The sequence below is a fragment of the Bombina bombina genome, chromosome 2 (genome assembly GCF_027579735.1).
Source record: "Bombina bombina isolate aBomBom1 chromosome 2, aBomBom1.pri, whole genome shotgun sequence".
NCBI classification, from domain to species: Eukaryota; Metazoa; Chordata; class Amphibia; order Anura; family Bombinatoridae; genus Bombina; species Bombina bombina.
The window spans coordinates 779121940-779147840 of NC_069500.1; the positions used below are offsets into that span (position 1 = coordinate 779121940).

General features: G+C 40.6%; 1 protein-coding gene across 1 annotated transcript in view; it reads right to left on the reverse strand.

Annotated features, from left to right (window-relative positions):
* Positions 1-215: 215 nt before the first annotated feature.
* RAB3A (RAB3A, member RAS oncogene family) overlaps positions 216-25901 on the reverse strand; it is a 249179-nt gene continuing 223493 nt past the window's right edge. The window contains exons 4-5 of the mRNA XM_053702943.1: positions 4555-4679; positions 216-2065 (exon numbers count right to left, since the gene is read on the reverse strand). Coding sequence (XP_053558918.1) covers positions 1875-2065; positions 4555-4679 — 316 coding nt within the window. The 3' untranslated portion in view covers positions 216-1874. The remainder of the gene's footprint in view (positions 2066-4554; positions 4680-25901) is intronic.

Consider the following 25901-nt stretch of genomic DNA (forward strand, 5'->3'; position numbering starts at 1 on the left):
GCTGTCACATGATACAGAGGGCTGGCAAATTGCCGTAAATTTTAAAAGTGTGATTACTATTACATTATCTTTTTATTAAGTATTCAATTATGCAATTCTACTTTATTTAACAGTACTTTAGTGATGTAAAAATGAGATGTTGCACTTTTCAAAGACATTCTAGAAAGAGCAGAATTTTTTTCTTAATATAAAGACAGTTATTAAAACAAAAGGAATATATTTTCACATATTTTATTCTATCTACTCCAACAAAATCGCATAGGAAATTCACAGCACTCAACTTAATGCAGTTTTAAAAAGCCTATATTCACATACAATTTGCTATATATTTATATGACTCTATATACTCTAGAAGATCATAATTTATATTAGAATATTTATTTAAATAATAAGATTTATCCCCTCCTAATTCCAGGACATTAAAATGGCTGATTACTGGCCAGTGAACTACTATAGACGCAGCTGGAACTGCACTCCAATAATATATTTATAATTCTCACATACAGATTGCAGATTCATACACAAGAAAACAAGGTATAATAAAATATATACTGTATATATAATTATATAAATAATCCGAACACAAAAAGTGGAGAGAGTCACAATATGGTAGTGTTTAAACTCCATAAAAAGAAAAACAAAATAATGCTTTAAAGAACATTCATTTTCATGCGGACAAAATTATTGGATATCTGGTGGGTAAGTCATAGAAATGTTTGGAAAATCTGGTTACAACATGTAGTTGTTTCTTAGATGTATCATTCAGAGACACATTTAATGGACTTTCCATTTTTTGTTAGGATCATTTTAGGCAGTAATATGCAATAATGTGGGTGATGACCATTATTAATACTGAGCACAGCTTCTAGTGAGGCTGTCATAAATATGAGGTTGTCATAAATGTGAGGTTGAGAGTAAGTAGATATATAAAATACATGTAGCCTATTGTCATATGAGTAAAAGGGAGGCCTTTAATATACCCCAGTATTTATCACATATTTCTTATATGTGCCTTTTTATAGTAGGTCTCTAAGTAATATTGTGCAGTGCCAGTAAGATCTCCAATGCATAGCAATGCCCTTCTTGCTCTTTGGGATGTTCCTTAATCCCATTAACTGTAAATGTTGCATAATATATAAACAAACCTTTCCATATATAGTTGTAAACCTTAACATGTTTCCTTAAGAAAATAGTAACAATATTTATTTGGTTCCTGATGTGACCTTGGCTGAAAACTGAAACCTCAATAGCTTAATTTTGTTACTGATCTCTCAGGCAATTTATATTTTCCATACACATTTGAGCGCTGGTTTGTGCAACATAATCTCTGTACTAATCCAGTCTACCCATAAACAAATATCCTTATGTAGACCCAGAACAATCTTCAGGGGAAGCTCTGCATTGCTGATGCCTAAATTAGATCACTTTTGAAACAAGGAGGTTGATAATGTGAAGTCTTAATAATAAATTAAGAAATTATGAGGCATCACCACACATTAAACAATGCCGTCTCCAAATAATATTTTTATATGTTTTAAACAACTCAAGTAATCACTATTATTATACAAAAAGCATAATAGTGCTGTAAAACAGTTCTCCAACCATTTATGTGCTGTACCCACTCAGCACTATAACATTATTAATTTATATATATATTTAACTTTTTTTTTCACTTTTTTTCATCAACCACTCAATCGGAACTCTTTCTTTGCTACATAGATTCTAACTAAAAAGTTTGTAACAGACAAAGAGTCATCTTCAGATGATATGCAGGATTCAAGGTCAGTGAGGGAGAGACCACCACTCTACAGGAGGTAGGGATGAGTGGGAAGAATAGTGTTTGTGTGTGTAAGGGGGGAGTTTTTTTTCTGTATTTAGCAGGCACAGTCCTGGTGTGGAGGGACCTGCTGGTCGGTGAGCTGGGGTCCTTGTTTGGCTCCAGTGACAGCTGGATCAGCAGTGTCCAAGCTCTCTGACATCTTTTCGCAGATGATGTCCACCAAACGCTCAAATGTCTGCTTCACGTTGATATTGTCTTTCGCACTGGCTTCGAAAAACTCAAAACCTGTTAGATAATGATAGAATTACTCAAAATCTCAAAAGCAAAAAGTCTTGATGTGGGTAAAGTTAGCTATGGTAGAATATCTAATTACACATGAAAGACCAATTATACTAGATTCATATACATATAAAACATAATACAAAATTCTGAAAAATAGCTCTACATTTTTAAAAATACCTCAGCAAAGGTAGAAGCTAGGACAAATACTGTGGTATAAACCACCATTTTTAAAGGTGCTAGCAATGCATTGTATGTAGACTAATCATAGATGTTAGGAGCCAGCAGTAAAACTTAAAAAGCTATGGCTCCCTGGTTTGATTTATCAAACCCTACACTAAACTATCAACCAACATTACAGAAGACTGACATATCACAGAAGTGTGCACAAATATAATCTCTCTTTATTACCTCATATATATTAAGGGCTTAATGTGTGAATACAAACTTGTCTTTGACCTATTTTTCTTATTAAACATTATTACACTATTCTGCTTTCCTATATTTTCTTCTGGGAACATAAGAGGAGATATATTCATAGCTGTTGAGGCGTTCAGCCAGCCTCCACATACAGTATCCCACAAAAGTGAGTACACCCCTCACATTTCAGTAAATATTTTATTATATCTTTTCATGTGACAACACTGAAGAAATGACACTTTGCTACAATGTAAAGTAGTGAGTGTACAGCCTGTATAACAGTGTAAATTTGCTGTCCCCTCAAAATAACTCAACACACAGCCATTAATGTCTAAACCATTGGCAACAAAAAAGTGAGTACACCCCTAAGTGGAAATGTCCAAATTGGGCCCAAAGTGTCACTAATTTGTTTAGCCTCCATTATTTTCCAGCACTGCCTTAACCCTCTTGGGCATGGAGTTCACCAGAGCTTCACAGGTTGCCACTGGAGTCCTCTTCCACTCCTCCATGATGGAGCTGGTGGATGTTAGAGACCTTGCGCTCCCCCACCTTCCGTTTGGGGATGCCCCACAGATGCTCAATAGGGTTTAGGTCTGGAGACATGCTTGGCCAGTCCATCACCTTTACCCTCAGCTTCTTTAGCAAGGCAGTGGTCGCCTTGGAGGTGTGTTAGGGGTCGTTATCATGTTGGAATACTGCCCTGCGGCCCAGTCTCTGAAGGGAGGGGATCATGCTCTGCTTCAGTATGTCACAGTACATGTTGGCATTCATGGTTCCCTCAATGAACTGTAGCTCCCCAGTGCTGGCAGCACTCATGCAGATGCAGACCATGACACTCCCACCACCATGCTTGACTGTAGGCAAGACACACTTGTCTTTGTACTCCTCACCTAGTTGCTGCCACACACGCTTGGCACCATCTGAACCAAATAAGTTTATCTTGGCTCATTGGACCACATGACATGGTTCCAGTAATCCATGTCCTTAGTCTGCTTGTCTTCAACAAACTGTTTGCAGGCTTTCTTGTGCATAATCTTTAGAAGAGGCTTCCTTCTGGGACGACAGCCATGCAGACCAATTTGATGTAGCGTTCGGCGTATGGTCTGAGCACTGACAGGCTGAACCCCCACCCCTTCAACCTCCCAAAGACAACCTCTGATTATGACGCTGAGCACGTGCACTCAACTTCTTTAGTCGACCATGGCAAAGCCTGTTCTGAGTGGAACCTGTCCTGTGAAACCGCTGTATGGTCTTGCCCACCGTGTTGCAGCTCAGTTTCAGGATCTTGGCAATCTTCTTATAGCCTAGGTCATATGTATGTAGAGCAACAATTCTTTTTTTCAGATCCTCAGAGTTCTTTGCCATGAGGTGCCATGTTGAAATTCCAGTGACCAGTATGAGAGTGTGAGAGCGATAACACCAAATTTAACACACCTGCTCCCCATTCACACCTGAGACCTTGTAACACCAACAAGTCACATGACACCGGGGAGTGAAAATGCCTAATTGGGCCCAATTTGGTCATTTCCACTTAGGAGTGTACTCACTTTTGTTGCCAACGGTTTAGACATTAATGGCTGTGTGTTGAGTTATTTTGAGGGGACAGCAAATTTACACTGTTATGCAGGCTGTACACTCACTACTTTACATTGTAGCAAAGTGTCATTTCTTCAGTGTTGTCACATGAAAAGCTATAATAAAATATTTACAAAAATGTGAGGGGTGTACTCACTTTTGTGGGATACTGTACATCAAACACAAAGAATGGATACCAGTTCTATTAAGAAGGGACAGCTGCCAGACTCAAAGCAGACAGACAGAATCCATCACCACCCTACGCTTGACACATATTATATTATATATACATATTGACGTCTGAAAGGGAACCTGCATCTCCATCAGGGTATTATACCTACATTCCTTTTTACATTGTTTATAGAATCATCTCTGGAACTATGTTATGTCCTCTCTTTTTTACAACTATACTAAACTATCTCTATGTATCCACAAACACAAAACACTGTTTTTCACCAAGGGCTCCACAAGGTGCAGACTACTACTGATAACACACTTACCTAGATGTTCTGCCAGCTGCCTTCCTCGCTCAGAGGATACCACCCTCTCATCCTCCATGTCACATTTGTTCCCAACCAAGAGGACTTGTGCATTGTCCCAGGAATACGTCTTGATCTGAGTTGACCTAATCAGGAAGTTACAAAGTAAATAATTGCTAAATACCTGGGAGTATATATATATATATATATATATATATATATATATATATATATATATATATATATATATATATATATATATATATATATATATATATATATATATATATAACATAATTTATGCTTACCTGATAAATTCCTTTCTTCTGTTGTGTGATCAGTCCACGGGTCATCATTACTTCTGGGATATAACTCCTCCCCAACAGGAAATGCAAGAGGATTCACCCAGCAGAGCTGCATATAGCTCCTCCCCTCTACGTCAGTCCCAGTCATTCGACCAAGAATCAACGAGAAAGGAGTAACCAAGGGTGAAGTGGTGACTGGAGTATAATTTAAAAGATATTTACCTGCCTTGAAACAGGGCGGGCCGTGGACTGATCACACAACAGAAGAAAGGAATTTATCAGGTAAGCATAAATTATGTTTTCTTCTGTTATGTGTGATCAGTCCACGGGTCATCATTACTTCTGGGATACCAATACCAAAGCAAAAGTACACGGATGACGGGAGGGATAGGCAGGCTCATTATACAGAAGGAACCACTGCCTGAAGAACCTTTCTCCCAAAAATAGCCTCCGAAGAAGCAAAAGTGTCAAATTTGTAAAATTTGGAAAAAGTATGAAGCGAAGACCAAGTTGCAGCCTTGCAAATCTGTTCAACAGAGGCCTCATTCTTAAAGGCCCAAGTGGAAGCCACAGCTCTAGTGGAGTGAGCTGTAATTCTTTCAGGAGGCTGCTGTCCAGCAGTCTCATAGGCTAAACGTATTATGCTACGAAGCCAAAAAGAGAGAGAGGTAGCAGAAGCTTTTTGACCTCTCCTCTGTCCAGAATAAACGACAAACAGGGAAGAAGTTTGGCGAAAATCTTTAGTTGCCTGCAAGTAGAACTTGAGGGCACGAACTACATCCAGATTGTGTAGAAGACGTTCCTTCTTTGAAGAAGGATTTGGACACAAGGATGGAACAACAATCTCTTGATTGATATTCCTGTTAGTGACTACCTTAGGTAAGAACCCAGGTTTAGTACGCAGAACTACCTTGTCTGAGTGAAAAATCAGGTAAGGAGAATCACAATGTAAAGCTGATAACTCAGAGACTCTCCGAGCCGAGGAAATAGCCATTAAAAACAGAACTTTCCAAGATAACAATTTTATATCAATGGAATGAAGGGGTTCAAACGGAACACCCTGTAAAACGTTAAGAACTAAGTTTAAACTCCATGGCGGAGCAACAGCTTTAAACACAGGCTTGATCCTAGCTAAAGCCTGACAAAAGGCCTGGACGTCTGGATTTTCTGACAGACGCCTGTGTAACAAGATGGACAGAGCTGAAATCTGTCCCTTTAATGAACTAGCTGATAAACCCTTTTCTAAACCTTCTTGTAGAAAGGACAATATCCTAGGGATCCTAACCTTACTCCAGGAGTAACGTTTGGATTCGCACCAGTATAGGTATTTACGCCATATTTTATGGTAAATCTTTCTGGTAACAGGCTTCCTAGCCTGTATCAGGGTATCAATAACCGACTCAGAAAAACCACGTTTTGATAAAATCAAGCGTTCAATTTCCAAGCAGTCAGCTTCAGAGAAGTTAGATTTTGATGTTTGAATGGACCCTGTATCAGAAGGTCCTGTCTTAGAGGTAGAGACCAAGGCGGACAGGATGACATGTCCACTAGATCTGCATACCAAGTCCTGCGTGGCCATGCAGGCGCTATTAGAATCACTGATGCTCTCTCCTGTTTGATTTTGGCAATCAATCGAGGAAGCAGCGGGAAGGGTGGAAACACATAAGCCATCCCGAAGTTCCAAGGTGCTGTCAAAGCATCTATCATAACCGCTCCCGGATCCCTGGATCTGGACCCGTAGTGAGGAAGTTTGGCGTTCTGGCGAGACGCCATGAGATCTATCTCTGGTTTGCCCCAACGTCGAAGTATTTGGGCAAAGACCTCCGGATGAAGTTCCCACTCCCCCGGATGAAAAGTCTGGCGACTCAAAAAATCCGCCTCCCAGTTCTCCACTCCCGGGATATGGATTGCTGACAGGTGGCAAGAGTGAGACTCTGCCCAGCGAATTATCTTTGATACTTCCATCATTGCTAGGGAGCTTCTTGTCCCTCCCTGATGGTTGATGTAAGCTACAGTCGTGATGTTGTCCGACTGAAACCTGATGAACCCCCGAGTTGTTAATTGGGGCCAAGCCAGAAGGTCATTGAGAACTGCTCTCAATTCCAGAATGTTTATTGGAAGGAGACTCTCCTCCTGATTCCATAGTCCCTGAGCCTTCAGAGAATTCCAGACAGCGCCCCAACCTAGTAGGCTGGCGTCTGTTGTTACAACTGTCCAGTCTGGCCTGCTGAATGGCATCCCCCTGGACAGGTGTGGCCGATAAAGCCACCATAGAAGAGAATTTCTGGTCTCTTGATTCAGATTCAGAGTAGGGGACAAATCTGAGTAATCCCCATTCCACTGACTTAGCATGCACAATTGCAGCGGTCTGAGGTGTAGGCGTGCAAAAGGTACTATGTCCATTGCCGCTACCATTAAGCCGATCACCTCCATGCATTGAGCTACTGACGGGTGTTGAATGGAATGAAGGACACGGCATGCATTTAGAAGCTTTGTTAACCTGTCTTCTGTCAGGTAAATCTTCATTTCTACAGAATCTATAAGAGTCCCCAAGAATGGAACTCTTGTGAGAGGAAAAAGAGAACTCTTCTTTTCGTTCACTTTCCATCCATGCGACCTTAGAAATGCCAGAACTAACTCTGTATGAGACTTGGCAGTTTGAAAGCTTGAAGCTTGTATTAGAATGTCGTCTAGATACGGAGCTACCGAAATCCCTCGCGGTCTTAGTACCGCCAGAAGGGCACCCAGAACCTTTGTGAAGATTCTTGGAGCCGTAGCCAATCCGAATGGAAGAGCTACAAACTGGTAGTGCCTGTCTAAGAAGGCAAACCTTAGGTACCGGTGATGATCTTTGTGAATCGGTATGTGAAGGTAAGCATCTTTTAAATCCACTGTGGTCATGTACTGACCCTTTTGGATCATGGGTAAGATTGTCCGAATAGTTTCCATTTTGAACGATGGAACTCTTAGGAATTTGTTTAGAATCTTTAAATCTAAGATTGGCCTGAAAGTTCCCTCTTTTTTGGGAACCACAAACAGGTTTGAGTAGAACCCTTGTCCTTGTTCCGACCGCGGAACCGGATGGATCACTCCCATTAATAACAGATCTTGTACACAGCGTAGAAACGCTTCTTTCTTTATCTGGTTTGTTGACAACCTTGACAGATGAAATCTCCCTCTTGGGGGAGATAATTTGAAGTCTAGAAGGTATCCCTGAGATATGATCTCTAGCGCCCAGGGATCCTGAACATCTCTTGCCCAGGCCTGGGCGAAGAGAGAAAGTCTGCCCCCCACTAGATCCGGTCCCGGATCGAGGGCTCTCGGTTCATGCTGTCTTTGGGGCAGCAGCAGGTTTCCTGGCCTGCTTGCCCTTGTTCCAGGACTGGTTAGGTTTCCAGCCTTGCCTGTAACGAGCAACAGCTCCCTCCTGTTTTGGTGCAGTGGAGGTTGATGCTGCTCCTGTTTTGAAATTCCGAAAGGGACGAAAATTAGACTGTCTAGCCTTAGCTTTGGCTTTGTCTTGAGGTAGGGCGTGGCCCTTACCTCCTGTAATGTCAGCGATAATTTCTTTCAAACCGGGCCCAAATAAAGACTGCCCCTTGAAAGGTATATTAAGTAATTTGGACTTAGAAGTAACATCAGCTGACCAGGATTTTAGCCACAGCGCCCTACGTGCCTGGATGGCGAATCCTGAGTTCTTAGCCGTAAGTTTGGTTAAATGTACTACGGCCTCCGAAATGAATGAATTAGCTAGTTTAAGGACTCTAAGCCTGTCCGTAATGTCGTCTAGCGTAGAAGAACTAAGGTTCTCTTCCAGAGACTCAATCCAAAATGCTGCCGCAGCCGTAATCGGCGCGATACATGCAAGGGGTTGCAATATAAAACCTTGTTGAACAAACATTTTCTTAAGGTAACCCTCTAATTTTTTATCCATTGGATCTGAAAAAGCACAGCTATCCTCCACCGGGATAGTGGTACGCTTAGCTAAAGTAGAAACTGCTCCCTCCACCTTAGGGACCGTTTGCCATAAGTCCCGAGTGGTGGCGTCTATTGGAAACATCTTTCTAAATATTGGAGGGGGTGAGAACGGCACACCGGGTCTATCCCACTCCTTAGTAACAATTTCAGTTAGCCTCTTAGGTATAGGAAAAACGTCAGTACTCGCCGGTACCGCAAAGTATTTATCCAACCTACACAATTTCTCTGGTATTGCAACGGTGTTACAATCATTGAGAGCTGCTAAAACCTCCCCTAGTAATACACGGAGGTTCTCCAATTTAAATTTAAAATTTGAAATATCTGAATCCAATCTGTTTGGATCAGAACCGTCACCCACAGAATGAAGCTCTCCGTCCTCATGCTCTGCAAGCTGTGACGCAGTATCAGACATGACCCTAGTATTGTCAGCGCACTCTGTTCTCACCCCAGAGTGATCACGCTTGCCTCTTAGTTCTGGTAATTTAGACAAAACTTCAGTCATAACAGTAGCCATATCTTGTAATGTTATCTGTAATGGCCGCCCAGATGTACTAGGCGCCATAATATCACGCACCTCCCGGGCGGGAGATGCAGGTACTGCCGCGTGAGGCGAGTTAGTCGGCATAACTCTCCCCTCGCTGTTTGGTGAAATTTGTTCAAATTGTACAGATTGACTTTTATTTAAAGTAGCATCAATACAGTTAGTACATAAATTTCTATTGGGCTCCACCTTGGCATTGGAACAAATGACACAGATATCTTCCTCTGAGTCAGACATGTTTAACACACTAGCAATAAACTTGCAACTTGGTTATAATCTTTTTTAGCAAAAACGTACTGTGCCTCAAAGAGGTACTAAACGATTAAATGACAGTTGAAATAATGAACTGAAAAACAGTTATAGAATCAAACTTTAAAACAACACAACTTTTAGTAAAGGTTTGTTCCCATTAGTAAAATAACAATAATTAAATTTGACATAAAAAATTACAGAGCAACGTTTTTATTCACAGTCAATATAAAATTCTCACAGCTCTGCTGAGAGAATCTACCTCCCTCCAAAGAAGTTTGAAGACCCCTGAGATCTGTCAGAGATGAACCGGATCATGCAGGAAATATAAGAGTAGCTGACTGGAAATTTTTGATGCGTAGCAAAGAGCGCCAAAAACGGCCCCTCCCTCTCACACACAGCAGTGAAGAGAAACGAAACTGTCACAATTAAAAGCAAACAACTGCCAAGTGGAAAATAATGCCCAAATATTTATTCACTCAGTACCTCAGAAATGTAAACGATTCTACATTCCAGCAAAAACGTTTAACATGATAAATACTTATTAAAAGGATTAGTGACTTTTAACAGAGTAGTTCCGGTGAAATACCATCCCCAGAATACTGAAATGTATACATACATGTAATTATAACGGTATGGCAGGATTTTCTCATCAATTCCATTCAGAAAATAAAAACTGCTACATACCTCAATGCAGATTCATCTGCCCGCTGTCCCCTGATCTGAAGCTTTTACCTCCCTCAGATGGCCGAGAACAGCAATCTGATCTTAACTACTCCGGTTAAAATCATAGTAAAAAAAACTCTGGTAGATTCTTCCTCAAACTCTGCCAGAGAAGTAATAACACGCTCCGGTGCTATTGTAAAATAACAAACTTTTGATTGAAGTCATAAAAACTAAGTATAATCACCATAGTCCTCTCACACATCCTATCTAGTCGTTGGGTGCAAGAGAATGACTGGGACTGACGTAGAGGGGAGGAGCTATATGCAGCTCTGCTGGGTGAATCCTCTTGCATTTCCTGTTGGGGAGGAGTTATATCCCAGAAGTAATGATGACCCGTGGACTGATCACACATAACAGAAGAAATATATATATATATAAAATCCCCCCCAACTAAAAAAGTAGCATAATATTAAGACACTTTCATAATATTTTTGCCTGTTAAAGTAATGGTAAACTTTACCTTCTGTAAAATCAGGTCCGGAATCTAAGCAATACTTTAGAGGGACTTTAATTGATCACTTCTAATGAAGATGAGCTGTGACCTACATTTTAATCTAGCCATACCATTCTAATACTCTGCTCTCAGACTACTCACTTCAAAACTCATATTTTTTTGTGAGCTATACGGCTAGAATCTTGATTTGAGTTTTGAATTGGGTGGCCGGAGAGAGGGGTATTAGAATTGCACAAATTGTGAATAATAAATGTTTTTTATTTTTTAAATATTTCATATTTAGACTATGCTTATTAGCACCCTCTATTAGAGTTTTCTGTTGTTTGTATATATATATGTAGAAGGGACAGTTTCTTAAAGTAGCATTTATAGTAATTTCAGCCAGCGCATTACCTCAATTATTTTTTCTATTTTACTTAAAGGAAATATAAATTCTAAAGACCGCTGCTCCATAACCTGTCTACCAGCTCTGAGGAGGCGGTCAAACATCGCCACAATTCAAACCGATAGAGTACGATTGGGTTGATTGACAACCCCCTGCTGTCGGCCGATTGGCCGAGAATCTGCAGGGGGTGGCGTTGCACCAGCAGCTTACAAGAGTATTGCTCTCTGCATTCAGAGACGTCTGTCGGACCTGATCCGCACTGTCGGATCAGGTCCGACAGACCTTTGTTAAATAAGCCTCTCTGTCTATAGAAAAATAAAATACTAAGGGTTTCATACCGAGGGGTCTTAAGAAGAAAGCATATACATTTCCTCTCAAATTTACAGAATGAGATAACGTACTGGAAGGTGCTTCTAATGGCTTAATTGAAATCTTAAAGAAATCAAGAAAAGAGACATTAGAACAATTAAATTCACAGGTCACAGAACTTAAAAACTAAATGCAGGTAACGAAGATATTTATGAATGTAAAGAGAGACCAAATATAATTAACAAATTGCAAGATCTAAAGAAAGATCTTTTAAAAACTAAGTGGAAAAAACTAAATAGAGATATGAATGAGGCTAATGCACTTTCAAGTGCCAATCAAGGCAATCCAACTTGTGGGAGGTGCTTGAGGAAATATGGGGTGGAGGACACCATTTAATCAAAATCCTGTTGATTGCACTGAGAGTGAAGTCCCAAATCTGGAATGAGACAATATTAATAAATGGCAAACAAATTAAATAATAGAAGGAGAAAGGAGACTTTTAGCCAACCCTATAGATTCTAGTAGAATGAGGAATAGATCTAGTAATATAGGTTGGGAAAGTAATGGAACTAAGACTAATCTATGTGATTATAATGGTGGTAGAAGGTCTCAGTATTATTATGATTTAAGTACCTTGATAGACCCCAATATGATAGACCCCAGTATGGTAAGCATTCTAAATCTACTAAGAATTATAAAAATCCTAGTGCTTTTAGGAGATTAGATAGTCCAAGAAACAGGATATATTCTAATAGACTCAATAGACAAGACCGATTTGACAGTAATGGAAAGGAAATTATTAAAATCAAAGAAAGAGCTCGGAGTAATCGTAGGAACAATGAACAAGAATAGAGAGTCCCAATGAGAAACAGATATACACCTTTGGTAAGAAATAATAAAGGTTATGGAGATTTAACATGAGAAGAAAGGATTTTTTTTATTTATTTTTTATTAGAGATGAGCCCTCTGAGTGAGGGCACAAAAGAAATATTGTCGTATCAGGAGAGCGCCCGAGGGTCGTTAAAACCAAGAAAAAGGCTGCAAGAGGAAAAAGAGGGGCTAAAGACAGGAAGCGAGGCAAAGAGACTAAAATAACGGAGACATCATAAGGAGTGTTTAATATAAGTAAGGTTACCCTATCTGAGGGAGAAAAAAAAAAGTCCTCAATTTAGGCTTGTCCTTTGCTCCCAGCAGGGGTTTAAATAAATTTGAGACCCATATTAAGTTCATGAGGAAACTTACTTTAAAAAGATTCTTTGTGAAAAATCCCCTTGAAAAACCACAACAAAATGCATTATCTGAGATTCAATTTGTACATATGGATAGGAAGCTGAGATCGAAACTTTACCCAACTTATGCTAAGGTGAGTAACTTGGAGACTTTTGAGAAACTGGCCTTAGCCGACCTGCTGGAAAAACTTAAATTATGTTTACCTGATAATTTTCTTTTCTTCTGTACAGGAAGAGTCCACAGCTGCATTCATTACTTTTGGGAAATACAGAACCTGGCCACCAGGAGGAGGCAAAGACACCCCAGCCAAAGGCTTAAATACCTCCCCCACTTCCCTCATCCCCCAGTCATTCTGCCAAGGGAACAAGGAACAATAAGAGAAATATCAGGGTGAAACAAGGTGCCAGTAGAATGAATAAAAAATAATTTAAGGCCGCCCATAGAAAAATGGGCGGGGAGCTGTGGACTCTCCCCATATAGAAGAAAAGAAAATGATCAGGTAAGCATAATTTAAGTTTTTCTTCTTAAAACAGGGAGAGTCCACAGCTGCATTCATTACTATTGGGAAATCAATACCCAAGCTTATAGAGGACACTGAATGCAAACAGGCAGGAACAAAAATGCAGCCCATTCTGATGGCAGTATAGCCTGACACAACCGGATTCCCGATAAAAAACTACTTCAACAGAAGCAGGAAAAACAAAAATATGTAAAGAGGACAAGGTAATTGCCCATCAATTAGAACCATAAGGATCCCAATTAACAATCACTCTAGATTCTGGACTCCACTGGGCGCAAAAGCCTCTGAGGAGACAAAAGTCCCACTCTCTAGAAGCACATAAATAAAAAATAAAAACCTATCCATGAACAATGGCAAGAGAAACAACAAACTCCCACACCACATTCTCCCTAACCCAAAGAAGGTAAGAATCAGATAAGAAGGTCCGAAAGAACCTCCAGAAACAATCCCTGAAGATTCAAGGACAAAACAGAGAGAGAAGCCCCTAGCATAACTCGAAAAAGAGCGGCTACCAGGCAGCAAAAGGACAAATTCGCTTAGAAAATATGCCACCAATGGAGGCGAGCAAAGAAAGAAAAAATTCAAGATCACATCCTACATGGATCCAAAAAAGGAACAAAGTAAAGCCTTAACCATAACCGATGTCCCGGAAGGACAAAAAAAAAAAGTAGAAAAAAAGACTACCTTAATATAGACAGCTAACTTAGCACAGAGAAACTGAAAACCCGTAGGTCAGAAAAAACCTCAGGAGCAGAACAGGAACGGAATAGTAACATCCGTTTACGCCACAAACGAAAGCCGCAGGCTTCCATCGGCTCCCAGCATCGCCGAGGCCCAGAGATCAGAGAATGAATCTCCAATCACAAGTTCCTAAGGAAAAGCAGCAGGAAGGAGGCACAGACACCCAGAGAGACAAACCCGGGATCCAGGATACCTATCCTTATTACCACTCAGAAACCCGAAGGGAGGGTGCACTGCAAACAAGATAGACCCTCAACCCACCAAACACCTAGAGAAACTACCTCAAGAGGAGCCAACTGGATAGGCGCAGTAGACCAGATCCTTCAAAATAGAAGGAAAATAAATAAACCCAGGAATATTCCAGTAAAGAAATTCCCATGAAAAACATCCTCCGTTTCTCCAGAAGAGAGAAAAAGAACCGCCCCAGTAGGAACAAGGATATTTCCCCAGGACTGGGAAAACAAGCTTGCTTCTGAACGCCGAACAGATCCAAGACTATTAAAATCTTGAAAACAGAGTAACCAAAAGGCCAAGTTGAAGACAAGGACTAGGTTAAAAAACTGGACCCCAAAAACCAGGTACCGGATCCAGACCAAAAACCTTGCGGAACAACCACAGTCACCTGGAAATGAAATTTGCACCAAAGTTGATGCATGCCATACACCCATGGGGTCTTGAACTCTGATCTCTCATGATGTATCCCAGTGGCTGTCCACTCTGCCCCAAAAGGCCTCCAAGGTAACACCCACAAAGTCCGAAGACAAAGGAAGGGCCCAAAAGAACTCCATGATTTGAGAGAATATGACAGGCTCTAAAGATCCAGTCTGGATCAACCCTCCGTAAACCTACAAGTAATTAACGAATGAACGAGCATCCTAAACCTCCTATCGGTTGACGGCAAGAGAGACTGCATAACAATCCTCCAGATCCCCATATATAGGATCTAAAAAGGGATACAATGGGACAAAAACGGTGCCTAAGAACATAGTCTCCGCAACCGGATGACCGAAAGTCCTACCCCAAAAAGGCAAGGGAAAGCGAAAAATTAGGAGAGAAACACTGGCGAAAGATCTGAAAATCGGACAATCCAATCCACAAGGAGTACCAATAGGGAGGAATAATCACCCCCTACACCAGGTAATGGAGATCTCCAAGCAGTCATCTGATCCTCCCTCCTCGGAGGGGAGGACTTTAGCTCCTGTCTAAGGACCTCCGGAAATAAAAAACATACTGTCATAGCAGAATTCTTAATCCCAGCAAACCACGTAAGCTATGCAGAGACAAAACACTTAGGCCTAGATTTGGAGTTCGGCGGTAGCCGTCAAAACCAGCGTTAGAGGCTCCTAACGCTGGTTTTGGCCGCCCGCTGGTATTTGGAGTCAGTGATTAAAGGGTCTAACGCTCACTTTTCAGCCGCAACTTTTCCATACCGCAGATCCCCCTACGCCATTTGCGTAGCCTATCTTTTCAATGGGATCTTTCTAACGCTGGTATTTAGAGTCGTTTCTGAAGTGAGCGTTAGAGCTCTAACGACAAGATTCCAGCCGCCTGAAAATAGCAGGAGTTAAGAGCTTTCTGGCTAACGCCGGTTCATAAAGCTCTTAACTACTGTACCCTAAAGTACACTAACACCCATAAACTACCTATGTACCCCTAAACCGAGGCCCCCCCACATCGCCGACACTCGATTAAAATTTTTAACCCCTAATCTGCCGACCGCCACCTACGTTATATTTATGTACCCCTAATCTGCTGCCCCTAACCCCGCCGACCCCTGTATTATATTTATTAACCCCTAACCTGCCCCCCACAACATCGCCGCCAGCTACTTAAAATAATTAACCCCTAATCTTCCGACCGCAAAGCGCCGCCACCTATGTACCCCTAATCTGCTACCCCTAACACCGCCGACCCCTATATTATATTTATTAACCCCTAATCTGCCCCCCACAACGTCGCCGACACCTGCCTACACTTATTAACTCCTAATCTGCCGAGCGGACCTGAGCGCTACTATAATAAAGTTATTAACCCCTAATCCGCCTCACTAACCCTATCATAAATAGTATTAACCCCTAATCTGCCCTCCCTAACATCGCCGACACCTACCTTCAATTATTAACCCCTAATCTTCCGATCGGAGCTCACCGCTATTCTAATAAATGGATTAACCCCTAAAGCTAAGTCTAACCCTAACACTAACACCCCCCTAAATTAAATATAATTTACATCTAACGAAATAAATTAACTCTTATTAAATAAATGATTCCTATTTAAAGCTAAATACTTACCTGTAAAATAAATCCTAATATAGCTACAATATAAATTATAATTATATTATAGCTATTTTAGGATTAATATTTATTTTACAGGCAACTTTGTAATTATTTTAACCAGGTACAATAGCTATTAAATAGTTAAGAACTATTTAATAGTTACCTAGTTAAAATAATAACAAATTTACCTGTAAAATAAATCCTAACCTAAGATATAATTAAACCTAACACTACCCTATCAATAAAATAATTAAATAAACTACCTACAATTACCTACAATTAACCTAACACTACACTATCAATAAATTAATTAAACACAATTCCTACAAATAAATACAATTAAATAAACTAGCTAAAGTACAAAAAATAAAAAAGAACTAAGTTACAGAAAATAAAAAAATATTTACAAACATAAGAAAAATATTACAACAATTTTAAACTAATTACACCTACTCTAAGCCCCCTAATAAAATAACAAAGCCCCCCAAAATAAAAAATTCCCTACCCTATTCTAAATTAAAAAAGTTACAAGCTCTTTTACCTTACCAGCCCTGAACAGGGCCCTTTGCGGGGCATGCCCCAAGAAGTTCAGCTCTTTTGCCTGTAAAAAAAAACATACAATACCCCCCCCCCCCAACATTACAACCCACCACCCACATACCCCTAATCTAACCCAAACCCCCCTTAAATAAACCTAACACTAATCCCCTGAAGATCTTCCTACCTTGTCTTCACCATCCAGGTATCACCGATCCGTCCTGGCTCCAAGATCTTCATCCAACCCAAGCGGGGGTTGGCGATCCATAATCCGATGCTGAAGAGGTCCAGAAGAGGCTCCAAAGTCTTCCTCCTATCCGGCAAGAAGAGGACATCCGGACCGGCAAACATCTTCTCCAAGCGGCATCTTCGATCTTCTTCCATCCGGAGCGAAGCGGCAGGATCCTGAAGACCTCCAGCGCGGAACATCCATCCGGACCGACGACTGAACGACGAATGACTGTTCCTTTAAGGGACGTCATCCAAGATGGCGTCCCTCGAATTCCGATTGGCTGATAGGATTCTATCAGCCAATCGGAATTAAGGTAGGAATTTTCTGATTGGCTGATGGAATCAGCCAATCAGAATCTAGTTCAATCCGATTGGCCGATCCAATCAGCCAATCAGATTGAGCTCGCATTCTATTGGCTGATTGGAACAGCCAATAGAATGCGAGCTCAATCTGATTGGCTGATTGGATCAGCCAATCGGATTGAACTTGATTCTGATTGGCTGATTCCATCAGCCAATCAGAAAATTCCTACCTTAATTCCGATTGGCTGATAGAATCCTATCAGCCAATCGGAATTCGAGGGACGCCATCTTGGATGACGTCCCTTAAAGGAACAGTCATTCGTCGTTCAGTCGTCGGTCCGGATGGATGTTCCGCGCTGGAGGTCTTCAGGATCCTGCCGCTTCGCTCCGGATGGAAGAAGATCGAAGATGCCGCTTGGAGAAGATGTTTGCCGGTCCGGATGTCCTCTTCTTGCCGGACAGGAGGAAGACTTTGGAGCCTCTTCTGGACCTCTTCAGCACCGGATTATGGATCGCCAACCCCCGCTTGGGTTGGATGAAGATCTTGGAGCCAGGACGGATCGGTGATACCTGGATGGTGAAGACAAGGTAGGAAGATCTTCAGGGGATTAGTGTTAGGTTTATTTAAGGGGGGTTTGGGTTAGATTAGGGGTATGTGGGTGGTGGGTTGTAATGTTGGGGGGGGTATTGTATGTTTTTTTTTACAGGCAAAAGAGCTGAACTTCTTGGGGCATGCCCCGCAAAGGGCCCTGTTCAGGGCTGGTAAGGTAAAAGAGCTTGTAACTTTTTTAATTTAGAATAGGGTAGGGAATTTTTTATTTTGGGGGGCTTTGTTATTTTATTAGGGGGCTTAGAGTAGGTGTAATTAGTTTAAAATTGTTGTAATATTTTTCTTATGTTTGTAAATATTTTTTTATTTTCTGTAACTTAGTTCTTTTTTATTTTTTGTACTTTAGCTAGTTTATTTAATTGTATTTATTTGTAGGAATTGTGTTAAATTAATTTATTGATAGTGTAGTGTTAGGTTAATTGTAGGTAATTGTAGGTAGTTTATTTAATTATTTTATTGATAGGGTAGTGTTAGGTTTAATTATATCTTAGGTTAGGATTTATTTTACAGGTAAATTTGTTATTATTTTAACTAGGTAACTATTAAATAGTTCTTAACTATTTAATAGCTATTGTACCTGGTTAAAATAATTACAAAGTTGCCTGTAAAATAAATATTAATCCTAAAATAGCTATAATATAATTATAATTTATATTGTAGCTATATTAGGGTTTATTTTACAGGTAAGTATTTGGCTTTAAATAGGAATCATTTATTTAATAAGAGTTAATTTATTTCGTTAGATAAAAATTATATTTAACTTAGGGGGGTGTTAGTGTTAGGGTTAGACTTAGCTTTAGGGGTTAATCCATTTATTAGAATAGCGGTGAGCTCCGATCGGAAGATTAGGGGTTAATAATTGAAGGTAGGTGTCGGCGATGTTAGGGAGGGCAGATTAGGGGTTAATACTATTTATGATAGTGTTAGTGAGGCGGATTAGGGGTTAATAACTTTATTATAGTAGCGCTCAGGTCCGCTCGGCAGATTAGGGGTTAATAAGTGTAGGCAGGTGTCGGCGACGTTGAGGGGGGCAGATTAGGGGTTAATAAATATAATATAGGGGTCGGCGATGTTAGGGCAGCAGATTAGGGGTACATAGGGATAACGTAGGTTGCGGCGGTTTACGGAGCGGCAGATTAGGGGTTAAAAAAAATATGCAGGGGTCAGCGATAGCGGGGGCGGCAGATTAGGGGTTAATAAGTGTAAGGTTAGGGGTGTTTAGACTCGGGGTACATGTTAGGGTGTTAGGTGCAGACGTAGGAAGTGTTTCCCCATAGGAAACAATGGGGCTGCGTTAGGAGCTGAACGCTGCTTTTTTGCAGGTGTTAGGTTTTTTTTCAGCTCAAACAGCCCCATTGTTTCCTATGGGAGAATCGTGCACGAGCACGTTTTTGAGGCCGGCCGCGTCCGTAAGCAACTCTGGTATCGAGAGTTGCATTTGCGGTAAAAATGCTCTACGCTCCTTTTTTGGAGCCTAACGCAGCATTTGATTAAACTCTCGATACCAGAGTTAAATTTATGGTGCGGCCAGAAAAAAGCCCGCGGAGCGTTAACAGCCCTTTTACCGCCGAACTCCAAATCTAGGCCTTAGTATCGAGTACGACCAACATCCAACGCCACACCAAGATGAATAACGTAGGACCAGTCTGATATCTAGGATAGAAAGGCCTCCTATAATTTGTAGAACAAGAAAAACAACCTCGTAACAATAGGTAAGCACACTTAGTACCCAAACAGGACCAGCCTGTTGCCAAGGATACAAAATATCTCATATACCCCAAAAGAACAGAGTGAACTAGTACCCAACAAGGACCAGCCTGCTGACCAGGGTATAACCAAACTGTTCAAGGGCTAACTGAAAGTTCTAAACCCTAGCAGGGCTAGACCAAACAAAACAGACAAACGATAGACAAATAAACCCTGAGGCTTAAACATCGTCTTGAAATAAATTTCCTTTTTTCTTTTTTTTGGACTTCCGCATCAAAATCCCAGAGAAAAAGGAATTTCCCTAACAAGGAAAGACTACACCACCACAAGCTCCAAAATAAAGAAATAAAACACATCCTCATCGGATCAAAAGAATATATGCCGCACCCGCAGGTGAACGCCAAAGAGGAATGGAAAACACTAACAGGACCAGCCTGTCAGAGACCCGATTCATCAAGAGCTCAGAACAAAAGACAATCAGGAGTAGGATCCACATCCCTCCACTCATCTAGCGCTGTTTGCCATCAGAATCAGAAGACTGAGGATCCGGTGGCAAATAAAGACTGAAATCCTCCAAACCCTGCCTCAGCAGTACACGCAGGCGAGTCAGTCTGAATCTAAAGGCAAAACTCAGCTCTGGTGAGGCATTTGAAGGCCCCGACCCTGACGGCTGTACCCCTGAAGCCTCAGAGGAAACCGCTCCCCCAGAGGAAAGACCCGTCTCACCTGGTGCCCCCAGGTTAAGAGGACACGGATAAGCTCTTCACTGGCCCTCAGGAAGCTGTAAATGCGCCAACACCAAAAATATGGCCATGCGCAACCGAGCACCAACCTTTGGTGGAAATAAACCTCCTTCCGGAGAAGGGGTAACAGTATTTGGGACAACTGCCTGTGTAGGAACAGAAAATTCCAGGGAACGCACCTCACGGAACACAGAATCCTCAAAGGCGGATGGCTCAGCATTCTATAATCTCTCCCCAGAGAAAGAAAAGAGCACTCTATTAAGGCATACGGAACATAATTGATTAGGCTGGAATACCCGGGCCTCCATACAATCTAAGCAGGAAACAGACTCTGAATCAGAGAAATCCTCCTCAAAAAAATCAGAATCCTCCATAACTTGACCAGACAAATTTTTGAGAAAAATAACTGGCACCTCACACCCTCAATGCCTGGGGCACTCACCACCTCCTTTGACCCAGCAAGAAGAGAACAGACCCTCTCCACCGACACTCCATCAAGAACACGTAAATTGAGAACGAAAATGTGAACACGCACGGTCACGTGGTGCAACCCACAGGCCAGTCCCATCAAGAACTGCGTAGCTCGAAAAACCTGTACGTTCCGTAAAAGCCATGAGCCCCAACATCACTACACATAAGCAGACAGAATTGCATAACAAATATGATTACAGTCCCCCACTGTTCAATAACCCCCCTCAGGAGATATTAACCCTAGATTCTATAAAGATAAAGGAGTCCCACTGAGACCCTGTGTACTATAATTACATTATATTCCCACAGTGAAAGGAAAATGAAACTATCTTACCAGAATCTATGCCGTGGAACAGTAACACGGTCCTTCAAGTTTGACAAATAGTAGCATCGCTTCTGACATGGACTTGAGTGAAGAAAGCAGGCAGCGAAACTCGTCAACGCCAATTGCTTATGGAGCTGTTAATATGAGTCGGGATGGTTTCGCAGAAAGACTCTCCCTGCATCTCCGGACTCTAACTTTCATCCATGCTCTCAATGAGAGGCTGACAGGACTACTTAAAACTCCAGTCCCATCTCGAAGAGTACTACCTTCCATAAGAGACTATTCCGTAATCTTCTGACACTTCTCTGCCAACTTCCTGTGATGAAAGGCAAACAATGACTGGGGGATGAGGGAAGTGGAGGAGGTATTTAAGCCTTTGGCTGGGGTGTGTTTGCCTCCTCCTGGTGGCCAGGTTCGTATTTCCCAAAAGTAATGAATGCAGCTGTGGACTCTCCCCGTTTTTTAAGAAGAAAATAAAGGCAGAAAGAACTATAATGTAAGTAGGAAGGATAAGGAGGTCTTTAACAATTTACAACACAACCAACAAGTTGTGACAAAGACAGTGCATCTCCAACTCAAGCGTTTTAATAGAAACAGTTGTATCGCTTCTCATACAACACAAAGAATAAAACTCATGTGTGAGTGAAAAATCACAAGCAACGTGCTTAAGGAAATACCCGTCTCCCAACTAATATCTATATTGCTGTATAGCCAGTCCCTGTGAAGATTCTAAGAGATCCCAGGAGCCCTGCGGCTTGTATCAAGTCAGGTCACGTGGTTATACCTGACGGATGACGTCCTACGTCTCTGAGCATCTACGCATAGGATAACCAAGCCTGGGAGCACAGTTGCATACACCAAATGGAAGGCTATCACTAAATCCCAGAGCTGACAGCTGCTTTTTTCACTCACCAGTGGCTACTTCCTCTTGACAGTGGCCATTGCCATTTTTCCCGGAGCGTAGGAGCAGTCAGCTCAGGGTTTTATTGACAGCCTTGCATTTGATGTGTGCGGCTGTGCTCCTGTGCTTGGTTATCCTATTCGTAGAAGCTCAGAGATGTAGGACCTCATCTTTCAGCTATACCCATCTGACCCAACTTGATACACACCGCAGGACACTAGGGATCTCTTGGACTCTGCACAGGGAATGGCTATACATTGATACAAATATCAGCTGGGAGACTGGGTATTTCCTTAAGCACGTTGCTTGTGATTTGTGTGATTGTTCACTGACACAAGTGAGTTTTATTCTTTGTGTTGTATATGAAGCAATACAACTGTTTCTATTAAAACGCTTGAGTTGGAGATGCGCCGTCTTTGTATTTTCTCAGATCGCTCCTACTGATTGACAGACACTGTGAACAGACCTGTCTCAAGTTAGTGGCACTCCATATCAGACATTTTTTGAAAGTTCTCTTACTATCTCCAGAAGGAACCAAAGTATTTTACAATCATTTATTGACTGGAGAAACTGAACTTATTCTAAGTACTGTGCTTTTTGTTTTTGTTGTTTTTTTATATTTTATCATATCTTTTAGCGCCTTCTAGTATTGATATACATACTGTATATTGCAGCGCTTGTATATTTGAAGTTGTGATTAAGCCAGCCGATAAGGCAGGAGTAGTTGTCATGGATACTGTCTACTACCTGGAGGAAGCTGAGAGATTACTCAAAGACACTAGGAACTATAGAAGATTAGCATTGGATCCCTCTAAAACATTTACAAAAGAGCTGATGTGCATTTTGGACAAAGGTAAAAAAGGATGGGAATTCTAAACTCAAATGAATTTGATTTTCTAAGTCCCAGATTTCCAAAGATTCCTATTTTTTATTTCCTGCCAGGGATACACAAAGATCTGTGTAAACCACCGGGTAAGCCCATAGTGTCTGGGATTGCTTCCATAACTTCTAACCTGTCCCAGTATGTAGATAAGTCCCATCAAATGTATGTTAGGAGCTTGGAATCTTGTTTAAGGGACTCTACAAGTCTATTACCATTTTTAGAGGGCTTACAGTGGAAAGATAGCCTTATTTTGGCCACTTGTGAAGTCACCTCCCTCTATACAGTAATTTATTATAATTTGGGAGTTATGGCTGTAAATAACTTTTTAAGTAAAGATAGAGATTTACAGGAGGCACAATGTAATTTCATTTTGGATAGTATGTTCATTTGGAAACACAATTACATTACTTATCATTTAATAATAAGTATTATCTGCAGGTTGAGGGAACTGCCATGGGCATGAGATTGCTATTCTAATCTTTTTATGGGTGATTGGGAACTGGAATTATTTGCCAATACAGAGCTAGGTGCAAATCTCATACTGTTTAAAAGATATATTGATGATATTCTGCTCATCTGAAGAGGGGCTCAGAAAGTAGCCTTGTGGAGTTATTTCAGCTATGAATAATAAGGGGTAAAGTTTCACGTATTGCTTTAATAAAAAAAGATCACTTTTTTGAAATTATAAATTGTAGTAGGAAAGAATAGATTGGACACTAGAGCCCATATTAAACTGGTGGATTCATATAACTATATTCACATGTCCAGTTGTCACCATGGTTACTAAATGGATAATATAGCTATAGGCCAAGCCTAAGGATTAAGAAAAACTGTTTAAGAATAGAAGACTATGGCACGCAAGTGGCAGTACTACAACAAAGATTTAATGAACGAGGTTAGAAAGACCAGATCATTAATGTAGCAATAGACAAGGCCAGAAAATCAGTTAGGCAGTCTTTATTAGAATATAAAAGATAAGATAAATAGGAGTTTTGATGATTTTGATGTACCATTTGTTATAGTGAGGGACATGGAACAATATAAAGAATTATTAAAAGATACTAGCACTTAATTAAGAATGACCCAGTAATAGGTGACCTAGTACCCCCTAATCCTAGGTGTATATTCAATGGGTCTAGAAATTTGAAGACAATACTTACCTGTGCGGAGTTTAAAGTTACCAATAAAACGTTGCAAAGAAAAGAGATTTGACAGGTAATAATTTGTATGGTTTCTATCCCTGTATTTCTTGTAGGGCTTGTTTGTGCATAGTATGCCCAGAATGGAGAGGTGATAGCCAAGAGAAAAAACTCAGACAAAAAGAGGCTGCACTTTTCTTTAAAATGGATACCTTATACGCTAATGGGTTAAATTCTGAGCTGGACATTTCCCCATTTTTTGATGACTGATTAATTTTAGGAATTTTTTTTTTAATGATTTCATTGTTTTTGGGGTTTTATGTTTGCTTTGTGACTGATGTAAATTATTTGAGCCCAATGTGGGATATTGTTAAGTGTACTGAGATATTAAGTTATATATAGATCAATACAATACCACCTTGCATCTGCACAAAGTCTGACAGATAGTAATTATCCAATACCATCTTAATAAACACTTATGTGGAAGAACCAATGGTAAAGAAGCAAACACTTTTTAAATGGGATCTTGAAAAAGTCCTATAGCAGGGTGAAACGCGTCATGGATACAACTGGTTTTATTTCATGTGCACGTTTAATTTTATTTGGAGATAATTTAAATTGAGCCGTTACAGTTAAGACTGAGGCGTTCTGCATGCGAGTAAGCACTGAGTGTGGCTACCGATCGAACAACTGTGACATTGCCCCACGTGATCCGGTAGGAACCCATTACAGCCGGACCATCCATGGGCTCTGAAGAGCAGGACGCTTAGGATACATGCGAAGATAGCAATTTGGACTGGTCCTTTACTTAAATAGAGATGGTATTCATGCAGTTCCTGCTACCGGAGAACGAACGTTGGATAAGAGGTCTGTGAAATTGCTTTATGCTGGTAAGACCTGTTGTGGTAGTTATAGTAATCTGTATGCAGCTCACGAGTTATAGTCAAAACTTGTAGAATTCTGCAAGCTCCCATCCAGTTCTTTTTAAGGTGGTATTTGGGAGACATCCCTTGTTGAGAGACATTTGCTATGGACTATTATTAGAACTTTATGTCTGCTTATAAGTACTTTTTGATGGATGAATTGTGAATAATTAAAGTTTTATTTTTTGAATATTGCATATTTAGACTATGCTTTTTAGTGCCCTATATTAGAGTTTTCTGTTTGTCGGTATCTATTAAGAAGGGATAGATTCTTAGAGTGCCATTTACAGTCATTTTAGCCAGTTCATTACCTCTATTTTTTCTATTAGAAAGTCACAGCACATCATTATTAGAAGTGATCAATTAACGTAATATTGCTTAGACCTGATTTTAAAACATGTAAAGTTTACCATCACTTTAAGTAAAAGCGGTTAACATTTATATTAAATGTTGATACTGCTGTATTTCACTCTTCTACTAATGCATTGGCTAATAGGTTCTAATGGTGGAGAGGTACACACTTTTGCAAGTCTCATATTTAAATAAGATATATATTTTTTTAAACAATAAAGACAATTTTACCAAGAGTGCCAATATTAGTAGAGGGCACTGTACTACAAGGGAAATTATTAAACTCTCCCTTTAATATTATTAGGATCTCCTTTTTACAGCAGCAAATACTGTGTGCTGTCAGTCGAATGTTCATATTTTATAGGTTGCAATTTTGTTATGTTACATCTGTAGCTGCACCCGTGCAGTCATGGGTGTTTGTATGCTGTAGTAACAAATAGGAAAGCATGTGAGCCTTGCCTAGTGCATACACTGTGAAATCACTCATGATGCACTATAATGCACTAGTCTCAACATAGAAGCCCACTGGC